Genomic DNA, 18,049 nt, shown 5'->3' with positions numbered 1-18,049 from the left:
TATCTATCTATCTATCTATCTATCTATCTATTTACATTTCATTTCACTTCATTTGAAAATAACATGTTTGCTTGTGAATAGGTTTACTATATTAATAAATTTAAAGTTGTGTACATTTATTTTTGATCATCATCTCTAAAAAGAAAAAATCACACTCTAAACAACACGATAGCACACCTTTGTTTCTACTAAAAATGAAAAGTGAATTTTTTTTTCTTTTTTCCTTAATTTAAATATATATTCATGTCAACTCCTATTCTTCCTGGGGACCGTGAACACAACACTCTGATAAATAGCTGTCCCGCCTTCGCACAGACGTCCTCCACTCAGCTAATTAACTGAAAGGTGGATAAAAAAAGTGTCAGTCTGGTTGTGTCTGAGATCTATTAGTCATGGTAGCTCATCTCTGTCTAGGTCTTGTGGTCTTGGCTGTCTTAGCAACAGCTGTTGCTGACCCAGGTATTTGCCTCATACATCCACGTCGATGTTTAGCAGCTATGTGTGCTTTTTGTGGTCATGAAATAATCCTGGAACTTTATCCGCAGATATCAAAGTGGTCTGTGCAAAAGACTCTGTGCGAGTGACATGGAGGGTAGCCCCCCAGTTCGTCCCATACGCAGCTCGATTCTTCCTTGGAAGCTGCATGCCGTCGTCGTGGAAAGTTCTGCCCACCGGAGAGGGATTGGCACATTTTAACTACAAATTCTATGATTGCAAGTTTACCAAGCAGGTAAGGTGTCTCCATAACGCTTTCAGTCGATTAATCGCCGCGCAATGTTCGCCACTAACTGGTTATTTCTGTCTGCAGCTGAAGGGAAAACGCATAATATATCAAAACGAACTGAGCTTCAGGCCACAAGCAAAACCTAAGCCTGTTGCCTTCAAGTATCCCATCCAATGTGTCCAGAAACGGTAGTAATTTGTTTTACTAAAGTATGATTAAAAGAGCAAGGTATGGTGCTGAATCTTCACTTGTTTCAGACCTGAAGGAAGAATCCCCCAGTTCCTGAATCCTGGCTCAGGTGTTTCTGAGGGACGCAGTAAGCTAGTCTTTCACATGGCTCTCCTGAATGGTAAGTTCTCTTGCCAGGTTAAATCGTGGCTAGATTCTGGGCTGATTAACTTGTGTTCTTCACCTCCATTCCTCAAAGAGCAATTAACAGGCGTCTCAAAGACAAATGTGATTCCCCTCGGCTCATTCCTACCAATCTGGGCAGCTGTGGAGCAGAAGTCCCATCAGCCACTAGTGCTGCTCATGGATGAATGTGTTGCGGCTTCAACCCCAGAACTGGAACCTGGCAACCAACTTTATCACATTGTTGGCAATCATGGGTAGGTGTCAAACTTTATAATTTTTTTTGTTGTTGTTTTAAAATGGTCATCGGGCTTGTTGCTGACTTACGTTTGGGACTACTAGGTGTCTGCTAGAAAGTAAAAGGGGAAGCTCGCTGTTCCTTCCTCGGTACCATTCATCTGCCATAATTCTCTATCTCCAGTCATTTGAGTTTGGGATGGGAGGAGAGGTGAGTCTGGAATTAAATTGCTCTGATTTTTTTATTTATTTTTTTTCCCCAATTTGTGAACTAACTGTTCTTGCGATTCCCAGGTATACATTCACTGCAATCTAATTGTGTGGGATGGGGATTATTTTGATAAACGCAGGAAGGCTTGCCATGTGAAAGATGGGAGGTAACTACATGTACAGAAGTTGTATGTTGCCAAATCTCTCACGGTTTCTAAGGACAAGGTGCTTAAAACTGTTGTGGTCATCAGGTGGGAGCTGCTTGATGACCCTGCTCGGAGCTCTCTCTGCAACTGCTGTGAAAACTCTTGTAGTCCTCGCACCAAAAGGGCAACAAGCTGGGGTAAGTGGGGTGTTTTTCTTTTTTGTCCCCCTGCCCAATAGCCTTGCTGTATAGCTGACCTCTCCTGATTTTTCTCGTTTTAGAGCCTCACAGCGTGCACTTCAATTCTGTGTTGGGACCCATCATCATAGTCGACCAGCCAGCCTCTCTGGTAAATTCTTCACTGCCTGAGACTGATGCAGCTGGCTCACAGGTTGGAGTGCGGGGGTTGTGAAGTTTCTGTATCCAAGCTTTGCACCAATGCGTGTCTCATTACAAATGCAATTGTCTATTTGCAGGAAATTTAAGTTGAAGCTGAACTCCAAGGTGCAGCCTGTGGCACTCTTAATTTACAAGACTCTGGACACCAGTTTTTTTTTTGTTTTTTTTTTTTTATAACCTGAAATTGCCTGACTTGATGCTGTTGAATTTGAAAGGGAAGTTGTAAAATAAACCCTGTTCTTATTTTAACCCTTTTTGATCTTGGTTTATGGGTGAACATGTGCAATGAACTTCACTAGATTAGCTTAAATCTTTAAACCGCTATATGAAAACTAAGTATTTCTCCATCAGTGGAACACAGACTTATTCATGGATTGAAATCCAGAATTTGTATATATATATTTTTTCTTCTGACTATTTGTATTAGCTTAAGGTCAAACCCTAACTTGCAGTAGCAATGTTCTACAAGACTGGAGTGAGCCTGAAGTGCCACAGCATAGTTTAGGAGCACCTTATTTGGACTGAAATGAAGTTGAGTGGCAAGGTTTTCAGATAAAAGCTTGCCTTTCGTCTCGAAATCAAGGTCCTGAAGTGAAACTGAACCCCCGCACCCCCAGGGTCCAACGTCCTCTGTGTTCAAAAGTACAGTCTCTAAGGAAATGCAACAGGACTACTTTCCTTTTCAGCAGGACTTCCCATACTTGCAGTACCAAAAGCTCAAATGATATTGTTTGACCAGCAACTTGAACTCTATATTTGGCGTATTAAAGATGAGACATCAAAACTAAACATGACTAGAAGGCCACTATCAAACTAATCTGGACTTCTGTATACTTCAGCAAAAAGCACAGGTTTGTCACCTCCATGCTATGCTGCAGTCCTGACAAAGTATAGAAATTCAGAAGCCTGACATTGTTTAAAATATCCTTTTTTTTTCTTATGTAATTTTTTTTGTAAGTCATGTTACAAGAAATAGTACTGCAATAAATTTCACTTTCTGAAATGAGTAACAATTTTGTCATAATCAGTCTTTTATGTACCTGTTACAGTTCTAAGAGATTGGAATTGGTTCTGTATTGACTGAAGGTGTTTATCCAATACAGATGGGGAAAAAAGCCAGTGACCAATCTTTGGAGCAACACATTAAAGCAAAGGCAACTTAAAGTAAAACTGCTTTCGACCCTCTATTCCCTGGAATGGACCGTGTTTTCTAAACACGTTTCATAGAAATCTTATTTAAATGCTGCTTCAAGTAATCTGGCAAAAATATTGAACTTTTTTTGTTTTCTCAAAGAAAAGTATTAGATGTGGGTTGCCATTTTGAAGTTTTATCATTTACCTTAAAGTTATTTGACAAAGATGATTTCAGTGTCTATCTTTAGGGGATTCATGTATTGAATACAGCATAGATATTTAGTCAATTTATCACAGGGAATTCACATATGCACACAGATACCTAAGGGCTACTTGGAGAGATCAATTGACCCAGTGGTACTTTTGGACTTCGAAGGAAACCTGAGTACTCGAGGAGAACCTATGCGTACATAAGAAGAACATGCAAACTGGATGTGGAGAAGCTCTGGGCAAGATTCACACTGAGGATCTTCTTACTCCGAGGAGACAGTAGTTAACTGTACAAGTAGAATCCCAAGTGGTCAAAGTGATCATTGGATTTCTAGACCACACATTTCCTACTCATGCTTTTTATGCATGTTTCATAAATTAACACATAGACATTTGCTTTTTCTCATAATATAAATAAAAAAGCTAAATGGAACAGGAAAAAGGTAAAAGGAGTAGGAAGTTGGTTGATTATCATAGAAACTAGAAAATGTAGACATTTTAGAAGTTAGAATACATGATTTGCCCTTGAAGGTTTTGGAACCCTTAATCTATTTCAAAGTAATATCTTAAGTCATTATAAACAACAGTACACATCTGTGAAGGTAATATAAATTAATTTTCAACACCACATAAGCCATATGCGTGCTTTTATTCTCTTTCCTTCTCCTTACCATAAAATGAAACGTTTGATTATTTGGATCTTCTGGGAGATTAGAATTAGAGCCTTGCTGCAATTACACCAATTAATGGTCTATGACTGACTGCTGCTAACAGCCACCAGGTGAAAGTAATTTCCTTGATTGAACTGCAACAGTCAGTGAGAATAAAAGCACAGCTGGGACAACTCCTCAGCATTCAGTCATGATGGCTTTCTTTTGGCATCATGAGCTCCTTCTCTGGTTTGTGGTTGTTGGGTTGGCTGCTGCAGGTAGTGGTGCTAACATATAGATATTTCTTTTTCCACAAACAGTTTTTCTAGCCTTTTTACAGACTCGTCCTTTATCCTCTCCAGAGATGAAACTGGACTGTGGGCCGGAGTTCGTGACCCTGGTTTGGTCAGACAGCGGATCCCAGGCTGATGCGTCGCTGTTTCGTCTTGGCAGCTGCTTCCCCACCACCTTTACGCCACAGGAGGTGGTCTTCAATGTGGAACTTGACAACTGCAACTTCAGGAGGCTGGTCAGCAAGAGATCCCTGGCCAAATGAAGCATGTCAAACTACTTCATACTGCATTTTGACTCTCTTCTTTAAAAGGTCTCTGGCAATGAACTGAACTACACCAATGACCTGTTCTACATGTCGTCTCCTGGCTCTTATGTGCTTCCTTTTACTCTTCCAGTGGTCTGTTCATATCAAAGGTAAGAGTTGGGTGACTAGATTTGAAACTCTTATCTGTACTTGAAGACTAAACGAACATGTCTTCAGGCCCAAAGACTGGTACCCAATACTCTATGAGCCGGTGTCCTCTACATATGGAGTAGAGGACTTGCTATTCCATATTGAACTCATGAATGGTAGGTTCTGACACTCATGTCAATAACTGATGTTGACCATCCACAAGTCAAACTGAAAGCTGTTTTGGTAGGATTTATTTTTTTTTTTAGCTGACTTTTCAGGCCCTGCTGAAACATCTACCTTTCCCCTGGGTTCCATGATCCCCATCATGGCTAGTGTGGAGGAGGTAGCCCATCAACCCTTGCTGCTTCTGCTTGAAGAATGTGTTGCTGCAACCACATCAGACCTTGAGACTGCTGTTGAAACTTATACCATAATCACCAATAAGGGGTACTTTGATTAACCTTGTATATGCAAGGATTTCATATTTCCCCTTATTTGGGACTCAAATGACTCTTCTAACTTGCAGGTGTCTTGTAGACAGTAAAATCACTCGCTCAAAATTTGAACAAAGACAGAAGGCCTCAGAACTCCAGCTATCGCTTCAGGCATTTAGGTTTGAGCTTGGACAAGAGGTAACTTGTTTCTTTACGTGGCTGGCTTGTTGGCTGTGAATAGGGTCTGACAGGTGTCTCTTAGGTATACATCCACTGCACCATGTTTGCTTGGGATCCCAATGGTCTTGACAGCACCAAGAAGGCTTGTCATTACGTGAAGGGTCGCGGGTAAAGATAAAGGCGTCACCTTGCTATCGAGTTATCCTGAAGCTCTAGCTGAATGGTGTGCCTTTTGTTTTCAGTTGGGAGTTGCTGGATAACCCTGTGTATAGCAGCATATGTGACTGCTGTGACTCCTCCTGCAAGACTAGAAGAGCAAGAAGCCCAGGAGCGGGTATGATTCTTAGTCTAAAATAACAAACAAAACTGTTGTGTGTGTGTGTGTAATAACCCAACTCTATTCTTTAGGCAATGGTTTGTTCCAGAAGGCAGTGATTGGTCCACTTGTCATTACTGACCTGGCTTAACATGTGATGCTCTGGCTGGAACATCTGGAGAGTCCTTGAAGGAATGTGGAATCTATAAATACTTTACAAATGAGGAAAAGTCTCTTTGTATTAACTTATAAAGTTTGGATTAAAGCCTGACATCAAAACTAGGAAGGCTACAAGTTGACTATAACAGCCCTCTTGCCCATACCTGTGTGTGTGTGTTTTCTTTGGGGGGGAGGAGGAATCAAATGGCTTTTATGCAGAAGGTTAACACTAATGTTCTCCATAAGTATAAGGTGTTGGAAAATGATTTTTTTCCAAGATGTGTCGTAACTATGTGGGGAAAACTGAAAAATGTACAAGTGAGCATTTTCACTTTAAGCTGAATGTACACTATATCTTGGGCATTTAGTCCACTTTCCAGCTTATTGGCATAAGATGCACATGTAAACAGGAGTTGTATAAGCCAGATTTCCTGTACATTACAAATCTTTAGATGGAAAAATGTACATTAAATATGAACAGTTTAAGGACAAATCTTAATTTAGCCTAGAATCCTGTAAATTAGGAATTCAGCGCTTTAGGTCTCCAGCAGGGCCAAACTCAAATTGTGGCAGATTAATTATTTTTCAAATAAATCAGTGCCATCTTTTGAGTGCCACAAAGCCATGGCATTTGCCACAAAATCAGACGGATAACTCAAAATATGCAACTTATTTGTTCTAAATTAACTTATTCAATCTGCCACCGGCCTTTACTATACTGTGGCAGCTGACGTCACCGGAAGTTCCACGATTTGAGCTTGCTACGTCACTGGACCAATCAAAGTGGAGTTGAGGCTCTTCGAGGCGGATTCTTAAAATTGAATTTCGGTAAGCTTAATAGTATACGGAAGCAGGTTTTTCCTGGATAAAAAGTAAGGTGGATGAACTTTATTTTAACAAGCTGCTGTTTAGGAACTCACAGTTCAGTTTCCACCGCTAATAAGCTGCTAATAATAGCTGGTAAGCTAACTAGCTTACCAGCTATTTTGAGGCGGTGACGTACTCAGGATGAGTTACCTTATGGCAACGATGGAAACATAACTGTTCTGAATTTAATTTTGATTCAGTAACAGTTTATATAAATGACTCAACCTTAACTGCTGGATGTTTTTAAAAATACATTAATGTAGGATAGCCAGGGCCGGATGTAGGAGACCGTGGACCGCTGGGCTGGAGCTACATTTGGTTACCTCCCCACAGAAGCTCCTCTTGTTACCCCGGTAAATTGCAATATACTTATTTTGTAAACACACAGATCATAAGTTCTAGGCTTTGTTGTTAAGTTAGTTTTTCCCCAAGCAATCTGTTCTTTCAAAAAAGTTTGTCATTTATAAAGAGAATAATTTCTGCAAATACATTCACAAGAAATATATTTGTTTGCAATCATCCATCACACAAATGACGTGCATAGAAGTCAGTAGCTCCTGTTATGTCATTGTAATGTGAGCTTGTCATATTGTCATCCAACAGCTACATACTGATTATGTTCTGAAAAAAAAACTACAAATTTAAAAATGTCTCAAGTTTTTTTTGTAAACATATAAAGTACTATGGTGCTTGATTAAAAAAATACTTTGGGACTCTCGACTCATTTCTGGTTTTGGGGGGCGGGGGGGGGGCAGTAGTTTTTCTTTAATAAAAAAAAAAAGAAAAGTCATCTTAGAAGGTATTATCAAACCTAGCCTTTAGCATTTTACTAATCTTTTTTTAAATAGATTTTAATTAGTGGTGATGTTTTGCTTCAGAGACTTGTTTCATTAGATTTAGTGGCCTAGAAAAATAAAATGTGTGTATAACAGGTGCTTGAAGCTGGTTCACCTATTTAGGAAATATTTCAGCATGGTGATAACCTGATAACCTTTATTTCAAACCAGTAAAATGTGTGAGAAAAAAAATGAATAAGGAAACAAGAACACACAGAAACATATATTCCAATTTTTGTTGCTGCCTGTTTATTGGAACAGGATTTCCATTATTTAATCAACATTTTTAGTTTTTTTGGGGGGATAAAATGTTAAATCTCTTGACTACACATAGAGCCAGTAGACTTAACTACAACCAACATTTCTTATATATTTTTATATATATGTAAAAAACCAAGGCCTTTGCCTTGCTTAATAATACACTCTCCATCCAGGCTGACTGAGCTTGAACTATTGCGCAAAGAATGGTAGAAAAAAGGTTGTGTCTGTAGATTTTGAAGCTCGTAGAGACCTTCAAAGAGAGGTTTGCAGGGGTTTTTGCAGAAAAATGTAGTTCAACAAAACACTACACTTTTAAATAAAGTACAGAAAGTCATCTACTGTCTTCTCTTTGCTTATTGTTTTGCACTATGTTGCGTTTATCTGTTTCACTAAACCCAATACAGTTACATTGAAGCTAGTGGTTTTAACGTCACCAAACGTGAACGAGTTTCGCCTGGCGACAATATCTGTTCTTGATCTAGGAGACGCTAAAAGTCAAAGATGGACTGGTTCCACTGCAACCACTGCTTCAAGAAAAGCGGGTTGAATTTCGCTGTGTCGAGCTGCGGCCACATCTCCTGCGAAGCTTGCATTAAATCAAGTGAGGATTTCGTTAATTTCATCCAACACTGCTTTCAACAGATTGAGTTCATTATTTATTTTTTTTGATGTCTGCTGGGTTTGTTAAATTCATCAGAGCAGTGCAGTACGTGCGGGGTGGCCTGCAGTTATCTGCCCATCACCGATCAGGTTGGTGAGTTTGACATAGATTCATTGCAGGTTATGATTGGACATCATCTCAACTCACAATGGAAGATGTTTTTTTTTTCTTTTTTTCATTTCAGATGAAGCCACAGGAAAAGGTGTTTTTCATGGACCCTGGAAAGCTCATCCAGGCAAGGATGGAAAACATATCGCAGGTCTGTCCTATTTGTGCGTCCTCTCTGATGTCTTGGAGACGCTTTCATTGGTCACTGAGGAGTTTTCACACTCCACAGATTGCCATTTTCCAGCAGAAGCAGATGGAGAGAGTCATGGTTCACTTTAAGACCAAATCCGCTGAACTGGAGAGGCTTCTGGAAGAGGTTTCTCAACAGGGTCACAGGTGGTTTTCACGTTGCTGCACGGTAGCTGTGCAAAGTCAAATCAAATAAAATAAAGCAAAAGTTGAGACTGTGACTCTTATTTCCTCCTGCTGCTCTTATCACAAGGCAACTGTCAGAGCTGAAGAGAGAGAACGGTGAGCTGAAGAAGCAGCTGTTGGAGCTGCAAAGAGAGAACGGAGAGTTGAAGAAGCAGCTGTTGGAGCTGCAAAGAGAAACCGCTGAATTGAAAAAGCCACTCTCTCAAAGGAGGGCAAGTGCTTAAAAAAAAAAATTCCTTTCCCCATGTTGAATTTTTAAACACTTAACTTCCTTCTTCTCTTGTGCCACAGGTTTCTCCTGGACAGTTCCAAACTACTGGGTAAGCATCTCTTTGCGTTTATGATCACAAACTGAGTTGTTAGGCGTCAAAATCATTCTGTGACGTTTTCTGAACCGCAGCGCTCAGAGGGTTTCGCTCCCGGTTGGCGTTACCTCACCAGGTAAACCCAGTGGTTGAAGCTCAGGACATGTTCAGGGTTGGTGTCGGTTTCGGTTTTTTAACGACTAAAATGGCGTGATGTCTGTTTTTATTAACAGTTACTCCTCGATCAAGAGCATTGAGGTAGGTTTTTTTTTTAATCTCATAAATTGCTTATTGTACAGATGCATCTATTAAAATGAGAATATGATGATGATGAATGTCAATATGTTTTTGTCTCTGATTTCAGAAAGTGGAAATCATGTTTTCTATAGATTTTATTACATAGAACTATCAGTCAATATGGATAAATATTTATTAGCTTTTTTGTTTTAAATATCCAGAACACTACCACACTGGCGACATGACCAATCCTGTTTTATCAACAATTTCCTCGAGTTGTTTTACTGTTTTTTTTCTCTTTTCCCTCCCTGTTGTTTTTTGTTTATGAAGTTATGAGACACGGTGGAAAAACCTTAAACCGCTGCTGTGCAAGTTACTTAATAGGTTGTTGCTAGGTAACCAAAATAATAAAAATGTAAATGTACAAAAAATATAGTCAAGCCTTTAATTCTTGTAATTTTGATGATTATGGCTCAAATATTATGAAAACCTGAATTTCAGTGTCTCCGAATATTTGAAGTATTGTGAAAAATCCAATATTGGAAACTCCTGGTGTTACAATCTCAATCAACTAATTAACGCAAAACATCTGCAAAGGTTTCCCGAGCTTTTAAATAGCCTCTCAGTCTGTGTGAGTAGTGGACAAGAGAACTGTATTCAAACATATTCTCAGAAGGTTGAGTGGAAGGAGAAAGCGCGGTAGGAAACGGCGCGCCACCAACATGGAGAACTGTAGCCATGGGAGGATTATCAGGAAAAATGCATTCAAGAATTTGGGGAAGAAGTGGACTACAGCTGGAGTCAGAACATCAAGAGCCGCTACGCAAAGATGAATCATACAAATGGGCTGCGAGCGTCTTACGTAGGCCAAGGAGAAAAAGAGTCCTTGTTTTATATTTCTTATTCACCACAAAAGAAAATTGGGGATCTATCAACATGCAGACTTACAAGAAGATATCCACTGACAAAGAAATATACAAAATTGCACACTGATGAAAAACGGCAGAAAGTTTTAATTTAAAAGGAGACCCAACTAAGTATTAATTGCAAAGAAACTTTTCACAAGCCTGACATTTCACAATGTAAGATAACTTTCTAAGAAACACAATTTTTGGGTTTTCGCCATATGCAAGAGAGCATGAAAATGACGATTTGAAACATTTCATCCTATGTGTAATAAAGACATACAACAGTTTCACTTTCTGAAATGACAAAAAATATTGAACTAATTAACATATTACAATTTTTTGATTTGTACCTTTTAGAATGTCATTTATTTTAGTAATTCAATCCATTCTCTTTGGGGTTATTGAAGTGTTTTTGAATTTAATTTCAATAGTTACTAGTTAATTTTGATGATTATTGTTTGCTGGAAATAAATACTATGTAAAGGACCAATAGAGGCTATTTAACGTAGAGATATTACGTTATGGCCTTCACCGTCATGTGGTTTAGCAATCATCAATCTGTCCACTTTATTGTAGGAAATCTATTTTTACAAGGCTCCACAATATTCAAATTGTCTGAAAAATTGATTTTGGAGTTTTCATTAGCTGCAAGTCATAATCATTTACAAAAAAAAAAAAAAAAAAACCCAATAGGAATATGTCACTGTATGTCACATATAATACGATTTTCCTGTTTTTATTTAATGCAATGAAATAATTTCTCAGTGATGTTCAGATTTCCAGAGATGCAGTTGTAAAACACTTCAAAATGCTTTTTGCCTCAGTAATGTAGGCTCCGGAGAGACTCAGAGATGGAGCAGGGATAGAGGCATTTCTCTCACGGTAAGTCTGGATTTATTCCCCAAGTTTACAAACACTTGAACATGTTTAATCTTTGTTGCATAAAATATAAAAGAGTTTGATTCTACTTCCTCTTAATCAGACTCCGGGCTCCATTGCTTCCGCCTCCAGCCACAGCTCTCTCCATGAATTCAGTGAGTGTGACTGAAAATCGAATTAATTCAACACCGATCATATAAATGTTGATTTTTTTTTTTTTTTTTTTTAAATGATAAAACTTATCAGTCTTTTCCCGTTAAGGAACGTCACCATCCTTTGGCACTCCTACAAGGTAATTAGCAACTTCCTGGGATCTTTTGGCCTTGAAGCCTCAAGTCACAAGTGATTATCGGTAAGAATTTTTCCACCGTAGAAATGAGTCAGTCCGTTTGTGTCCTTCCCAGAACTCAGACCCCTGGCTTCCAGTTCCCATTTATGAATGGGATCTCACTACATTCACCCAGACAGTGAATAACTCGCCACGCTTGCTTGGAATGCCTTTGATGTGCATGACGCCCGTTTACGTGAGCCTGAACAACAATAGCATTTTACATCCTTAATCTTTGTAAAGGAAGGAGTATTCCCCAAATGTTGAAACACCTTGCCGTATTGTTCACCTGGATTAAAACCTCCATGTAAACTTTGGCTTGATTTTTTTAATAGTCTACTTTCCTTTAACTGCACGTTGTAACCAATTATTATTAGTAAAAGTCATTTCCATAGGACAATTTCAGAACAAAATTTACACAGCAGGAAGTCGTCACAGGTGTCTGTATTCATAACACACACAAACAAATCTTTGTACACTTGATTATAATGGCAAAAACACTTAACTATTTTCCAGTGACACAATTGTGCAAATGAGATTTTCTCTTTTCAAACAGGAAAAAATAAAATAAAATAAAATAACCTTGAAGACTTTACATGTATAGATTTACATCAACAGCATGACAGTTGCATTAACTTTTCATGAGCGACAGGAGGAAAAACTTTAGTCATACGCGCCACTTTGTCAAGTTTCTGGCTGACTGACCTTTGGACGAACATTTTCAAAGAGTTGAACTCCGTTTAAAGCCGACATCAATTTCTAAAGTCAACAAGAAGTACTTAAATATTGTCAACTGTACGTGAACTTATGACCCCGATTATATTGCTCTGTCACTTTGTGTGAAATGTTACCAGTCTTTGGATTTTGGTTCATTTTCGCTTCTATTTCAAAACCCACCTTCTGCCCACATTTTAAACTATAAAATTACACCCTATGCCTATTAAATGCTAACTAACTCATCATCTAGTAATATAGCAATTCTGCCATCTATGCAATGATGTAATTCCCGCAACCTGGATCAACCTTTACTGTTAGAAACATGCTGCAGAATGCAAATGATGAACAAGGCATTCAAATTGGTAAGTAAAACACCTCTATACAGAGTGACGAGCAATTTAGGAAATGTTCTGGAAATGCATTACACATATGAGATGTACCATGCTGTTTTAAAACACGTTCTACAGCAGGGAGTAAAAATAATGACACTAATCAGGAGTATAAATTGTGAAATACTAGTATGTTATTAGCGTAGGGACAGCAGGTTGGAAAACCAAAGTGCAAGATGTTATAAGGAGCAAGTCCAGTGTGCTTTTCATGAATACAATATAACGGCTAGAAAGGAATGATCAGTCAATAGTTTGTCAGTGTAGCTGTTTTTTTTTCTGGATCTACAGCTAGTTACCTGATTATGTTATACTGCTACAAATAGAATACATTAGAAAAAAAACAACTGTAGTGATATCTAAACAAGAAGGAGGTCAAAAATATAGCAACCCAGTGTAGAGGTTACTGTTCTATTTACAGCAACAGAGCCAGTAGAAATATAATTCAGATCTAAATATATTAGGATAAACAGGAAATGCAGCATATCTATATAAAAAAAATACACAAACCACACTTTGGGCTTGTTCAGGGAAGACTGGATTTTACAAACCTGCCTTAATTAAAGCAACATGAACCACAGCAATAATCACATCTGTTGTGTTAAAGGTGTGTGTGTGTGTGATAAGGTGGGCAGATCAAGGTTTTTTTTTTCTTTTTTTTTAGAAAAGGTCTTAAGCCACAACAATTTCTTCATCAGTTTCCCCAACCTCTTGAGCTGCAAACCAGTCTCGCACTTGCTGGTAGCTCATTCTTGATTTCTTGCATAGTAGGTCAAGGTCTTTTTCATTTAGTGTGCCTGTCGTAAGGTAATATGATACCAGTGGCTGGATATCGGGAGAATCTGTACTCGCTCTGCTTAGTTTTCGTTTGCGCCCTCCCCCGCCACGTGTTGAGGTTCCAGTGCCGTTCGACAGGCCGCTGCCACTTTGCTGGGCAGCAAGTTCTGCCAAGAACTGTTCGCGGACGCCCTTCACCCAGCGCAACTGGCCATTTTTGACGGCGTAGCGAGTGTCGCCAAACCACTGAATAACATCCGCCCTGGGTAAACCTGTGAGTTTGACGAGTTCGGTGTATTCCTCACTTGTGGGCCACTGGCACTTCAAAAAGTGCTGCTTTAACACATCCAACTGCTCCTTGGTCTTTCTGGGACGTCCTGCAGGAGTGAGTGCAGGGGACGTGGACGTGGAAGCGCCTGAGAAGCAAGAGGCTGTATGTGATGGACTGGCTTTAGTTGAGTGCACCGACTTCTTTGATGCACGGATTCTGTGTGAGTATGTTTTGGTCGGGGAGGCGGTAGGCGGTGGAGTACGAGAGGGGGAAGAGCAAGGAGAAGACTTTAACTCTACAACTTCTGGCTCAATCTTGCAGGTCTTGGTCAACTGTAGTGGCTCTTCCGCAGTTTCTTGCTCCTCTTTGAAAGTATCTCCAGAAAGTTCTTCTACAACTTCATTCGCTTGTGGCTCTTGGAGCTTTTCCCCAAAAGCTTCTAGACTGTTTGACAGAAAAGTCTGAAAGAAATGTGAATTTCTGATCCCGTTATTCCGGCTTCCCTCATGACTTTTCACCCCGTTTACTTGACGAGATTTTTGGTTAGTAAGTGAAAGAGGCTGAGTTTGAGATTGTGGTTCATGTTTACTCCCAACAGAAGCCTGGTGAGAAAAGGTCTGGGCTGCTGCCAGGCTTCCACGACCCACTCTTAGCTGATAACGACTGTCACTGAACCATTTGCGAATGTCATTGCGGCTCAGACCCGTTTCTTCCTGCAAACGCTTGAGCTCAGGCTCTGCAGGCCAGTTCTCTCTTAGGAAGCTTTTGCGCAGGGCAGCGAGTTGAGCTTTTGACTTTTTGTAGCGCCCGTGTCGGTACTGTTGCGAAGAGGATTCTGAGAGGTCAGGGGAGACATCAGCTGTTGTGGTCGCTGGAGTGTCTGCTGGTGAGCGGTAGAAATATGAATCCTGAGGAGGTGGGAGACTGGACCTAAAACATGGAGGAGTAGATTTATGTGAATCTGGAGACTCACACTTTGCCATCTTTGTTTCAGGTACAAAACCAATGAGATCACACTCCTCCTCATCGCTGTCCTTTTCCTCGTCTAAGTTTTTGCTCTTGGTTTTTAAATTGGCTCCGTTTGTTTCAGTGGAGTCCTCACAAAGCTCAGGCACAGCCAACTTCCTCCTCGTCTCCTCTATCTCTTCAGAAGACCAGCTGATACCATATTTAATCCTCTGCACCATGAACCACACCTTAACTTTGTCCAGTGGCAACACACAGACCCGAGCCAGTGTGCTAACCTCTTTGGACGATGGGTATGGAAACAAGTTAAAGGCATTGACAAGTTCTGGGATTGAGTCAAGTTCTCGGGTCTGATCGGACTGGGTCCATACCAGTTTGAGCCCCTCTGAGACCAGAGGAAGGCACACTACAGAGTTATGATTGGTGGTGAAACTAGCCACGCCACTGGCACTGCTTTCTGCTGAGCTGGGGGAGTGCCGCAACTTCTTGGAAGAGCGTTTGGTCTCTGCCTTTTCTTCACGCTCTGGCTCCGTCATATCCACTTCAAAAGGCTCATCTAGGTCCACAAGTCGTCTGTCTCTGCCGTTGCGTTCGGTATATGACGCCATGTCGGCTATCAAAATATGTTCCGCCATCTAGAAAGGAAAAACAAACAATGATAAAGTTGTTTTTGTTGGGGTTTTTTTGTTCACCTCTTCTTACAAACTGTCACTTCACAGATAAGATCACAGTACAGAGAAGGACAATCTGTTCAAGAAAATAAACTCTGTTCTGATTTCATTCTCAAAGCTAATTAGTGGAGAAATACACCCTTTTGCCTGTTCCCCTACTTATTCCAAACTCTCTACAAAACTAGTCGTATACTGTGTCAAGGCGCGCTCTCCCCTCCCCCCAAAGCGTGGTGAATGACTTTTGTTTTGCATGAGCTGAGGGGGATTGGTCCTAAAGGGGTGGGAGCACAGGGAATGAAAATCTACAAGGAATCCATCACTGTCTGCTTGCTCACCCTAGCTGGTCAGGCTTTTGTTTCACTTCCAAGTTTCTCAGTCCTGAGAGATGAGAGAGGCCTCTTCACAGGAAAAGATATGGCAACAGAAACCTGCAGAAGGAGGAGGATTCGTCAGACTCATGTCTATGCCCTGGTTCATTCTGAAACTAATGCGATCCAAAGATTTAATTAATAAAAAAAGATGTATGCATGTACATTTTCTAATCCAGCAACAGGTGTTGTGCCATACTACAGTGACTGTTAAGAAGATCTATGTAAATAAAGGTTTAAATATCTTTGCACCACTTTTGATTCAGCAAGTACATAAATCTGGTGGCTAAAAGTTGATCCGAACTACTTCTCTTAACTTTTAATTTTATTTCAGGGGTTATTTATTCGGAACAAATAAGAGTATTGCGCATTTTGCTAGGCTAGGATACGCCACGGCTGACCTTAAGTAGCTGGGAACTGGGCAGAAATGTTTTTGAGTGGGACAAACATTAGGTCACAAACCATCGTGTTAGTCATTGGTGACACACTTAAATCCCAGAGGGTGAGAACAAGGGTTCTCTCCTCAGTTTCGACACTTTTCCGTAACACATGAAGATAGTTTATTCAGGCTTTGTTTAAATGGGTTCGATAAAAAGCTGTGGAAGTTGACCACTATGCCAGCAACAATAGCGGTCCAGTCTGGCCCCCCTCTTTGTGGCGTACTAACTAAAACGCTTCACACTGCACAGGCGCACTTCGTCGTCAGACACGCTTCAGTGAAACATAAAAATAAACTTACCGAAATTGCCGAAATACCCCTTAATCCCCAGGGTCCGTTCTGGTGACACGTAAACCAGAAAAACTGAGCCTACTCCACACTACTAGAATATATATGACCGAAGTTGGAGGCACCGAGCGAGGAAACAATACCGTCCATCTATTTGGCTGACCCTTGTCTTATTTTTACCAAGCACCTCGACGGATTACGGTCGGGATTCAAAGATACGACGCAACCAAGTTTGTCCCCAGTCGTAGGAGTTCAATCGCTGGTTAATTCTCGGTCAGGGACACAAATATCCAACTCGGGAGATTAAAAGGCTGAATGTGAGTCGCCGTTTGTTCCTCCCCCTCGGTCGGTCCGTTGCTGCTTTTGTTCTTTAACTGTGAAGTGTTTCCCCCTGTCCGGCCAAACCAACGCGAGGCGGAGCTGAGGACCAGGAAGCCCGGAAGGCCCACATGACTCTCCCCCTCGCTGACGGCTGGGTGGGTGTGCCAGTCTGGGTGAACAGGCCGTGGATTGGAGGGAGAACGGGCCAGTATAATAAATCCGCTACAGAGATCCAATACCAACTACCCCGCTGCAACCTATGGTGGCATCAGAGAGACGGGATGACGCTGAGAATCATCTTTTAAACTGAACGGTTCTTTTTGAGCCAGTTTTGTGTTGTATTGGGGAAGAAGTCTTCTGATGGTTAAATCCATCTTGAACAGTCCTATGACAAGTATTTGCCCTCTTTACAGATTTCTTTATATTAACATTTTTGTTATATGATTAAGATAAAAAAAAATATAAGACTGAGAAAACATTGGTGAACAATACAATTGGTTTACTTAAGATTATTTTATCTATTAAAGGGAAAAAAAACTGATCCTATGTGAAGTTATACTCTCCCCAAATTGTTAAATCATGATTTCACTAATTTCCCACAACAGTCCTATACTTTTTTTTACAATTCATATAACACATTGTAACACTTTATTTTACTACAAAGAAAAACAGATTAAACACCTACACAGATATATTAAGAAATATCTGCCTACAGGGAGAAATGTTTCAACAGACAATAGCAATCAAACGTCACTTAAATGTTTGATTGCCAAACAGTAATTAATGCAGTCTCCCATCCTGCATATGTTATATATCTTGAACTAGCTGCTTTACGTAGTAGTAAAAAAAAATAAAAATCTGGCCTACACTTTATGAACTCTACATTTCTTTTTCCAGAAATGAGTGGGACAAATAAACAGCAAGATATTTTAAAAAATTCTTTGTTGAATTGTATTTTAGTTGGAAAAATACATTAGCTGTTTAGACAAGTAGAAAACAAGCTGAAATTTCAGAATGCCAACTGGTTTCTTATTGTAGTCCTATTTTTAACCAGTAAGACATAACGAACATGAGATGACACTCCTTCACCGATAAGGGGCGACACTGTTCATTCTGGCTTATCTACAGCCGTACATCCACCTCAATGTCCCCTCAGGGAAAAATAAGGCTCATTACACAAATGAAGATCCTGCCAAAAAAAAAAAAAAAAAAAAAAACACCAAGCACAAAAAAAGGCCCCCCG

The 18,049-nt window shown here is 40.1% G+C and overlaps 4 protein-coding genes across 6 annotated transcripts; 3 read left to right on the top strand and 1 right to left on the bottom strand.

Moving 5' to 3' along the window:
• The first annotated feature begins 312 nt into the window (after nt 1-312).
• zp3f.2 (zona pellucida glycoprotein 3f, tandem duplicate 2) lies at nt 313-3,073 on the top strand. Its single transcript, XM_007552586.2, has 10 exons — nt 313-459; nt 546-730; nt 809-912; nt 982-1,073; nt 1,152-1,332; nt 1,418-1,523; nt 1,607-1,689; nt 1,774-1,865; nt 1,949-2,058; nt 2,144-3,073. Exons 1-10 carry the CDS (start codon nt 393-395, stop codon nt 2,150-2,152), a joined length of 1,029 nt encoding a protein of 342 aa, XP_007552648.1. The 5' UTR covers nt 313-392; the 3' UTR covers nt 2,153-3,073.
• Nucleotides 3,074-4,228: 1,155 nt separating this feature from the next.
• LOC103138410 (uncharacterized) lies at nt 4,229-5,960 on the top strand. The gene is made up of 9 exons (XM_007552584.2): nt 4,229-4,338; nt 4,423-4,589; nt 4,665-4,768; nt 4,836-4,924; nt 5,015-5,195; nt 5,275-5,380; nt 5,445-5,530; nt 5,605-5,696; nt 5,771-5,960. The coding sequence occupies exons 1-9, from the start codon at nt 4,272-4,274 to the stop codon at nt 5,827-5,829; spliced, it is 951 nt and encodes a 316-aa protein (XP_007552646.1). The 5' UTR covers nt 4,229-4,271; the 3' UTR covers nt 5,830-5,960.
• Nucleotides 5,961-6,091: 131 nt separating this feature from the next.
• On the top strand, nt 6,092-11,925 carry LOC103138407 (RING finger protein 212B). 2 transcript variants are annotated; one of them, XM_007552579.2, is made up of 13 exons: nt 6,092-6,665; nt 6,968-7,057; nt 8,284-8,402; nt 8,499-8,551; nt 8,647-8,906; nt 9,013-9,157; nt 9,237-9,265; nt 9,346-9,386; nt 9,484-9,508; nt 11,220-11,277; nt 11,378-11,429; nt 11,536-11,566; nt 11,679-11,919. In XM_007552579.2, the coding sequence occupies exons 3-13, from the start codon at nt 8,303-8,305 to the stop codon at nt 11,743-11,745; spliced, it is 861 nt and encodes a 286-aa protein (XP_007552641.1). In that variant the 5' UTR covers nt 6,092-6,665; nt 6,968-7,057; nt 8,284-8,302; the 3' UTR covers nt 11,746-11,919. The 2 variants fall into 2 exon arrangements, with proteins under 2 accessions (XP_007552641.1, XP_016527253.1); XM_016671767.1 differs by lacking the exons at nt 6,092-6,665; nt 6,968-7,057 and having other exon boundaries at nt 8,193-8,402; nt 8,647-8,721; nt 8,800-8,906; nt 11,679-11,925.
• Nucleotides 11,926-12,027: 102 nt separating this feature from the next.
• Nucleotides 12,028-16,997, bottom strand: homeza (homeobox and leucine zipper encoding a). Of its 2 annotated transcripts, XM_007552582.2 has the most exons (3): nt 16,498-16,995; nt 15,726-15,818; nt 12,028-15,354 (listed from the first exon to the last, which is right to left on the bottom strand). In XM_007552582.2, exon 3 carries the CDS (start codon nt 15,352-15,354, stop codon nt 13,378-13,380), a length of 1,977 nt encoding a protein of 658 aa, XP_007552644.1. In that variant the 5' UTR covers nt 15,726-15,818; nt 16,498-16,995; the 3' UTR covers nt 12,028-13,377. The 2 variants fall into 2 exon arrangements, with proteins under 2 accessions (XP_007552644.1, XP_007552645.1); XM_007552583.2 differs by lacking the exon at nt 15,726-15,818 and having other exon boundaries at nt 16,498-16,997.
• Between the last annotated feature and the right edge of the window lie 1,052 nt (nt 16,998-18,049).

Source organism: Poecilia formosa, unplaced genomic scaffold (genome assembly GCF_000485575.1).
Source record: "Poecilia formosa unplaced genomic scaffold, Poecilia_formosa-5.1.2 Scaffold49, whole genome shotgun sequence".
NCBI lineage: Eukaryota > Metazoa > Chordata > Actinopteri > Cyprinodontiformes > Poeciliidae > Poecilia > Poecilia formosa.
Note: the sequence above shows the minus strand (reverse complement) of the source record. Positions and strands in the feature narration are given on the sequence as shown.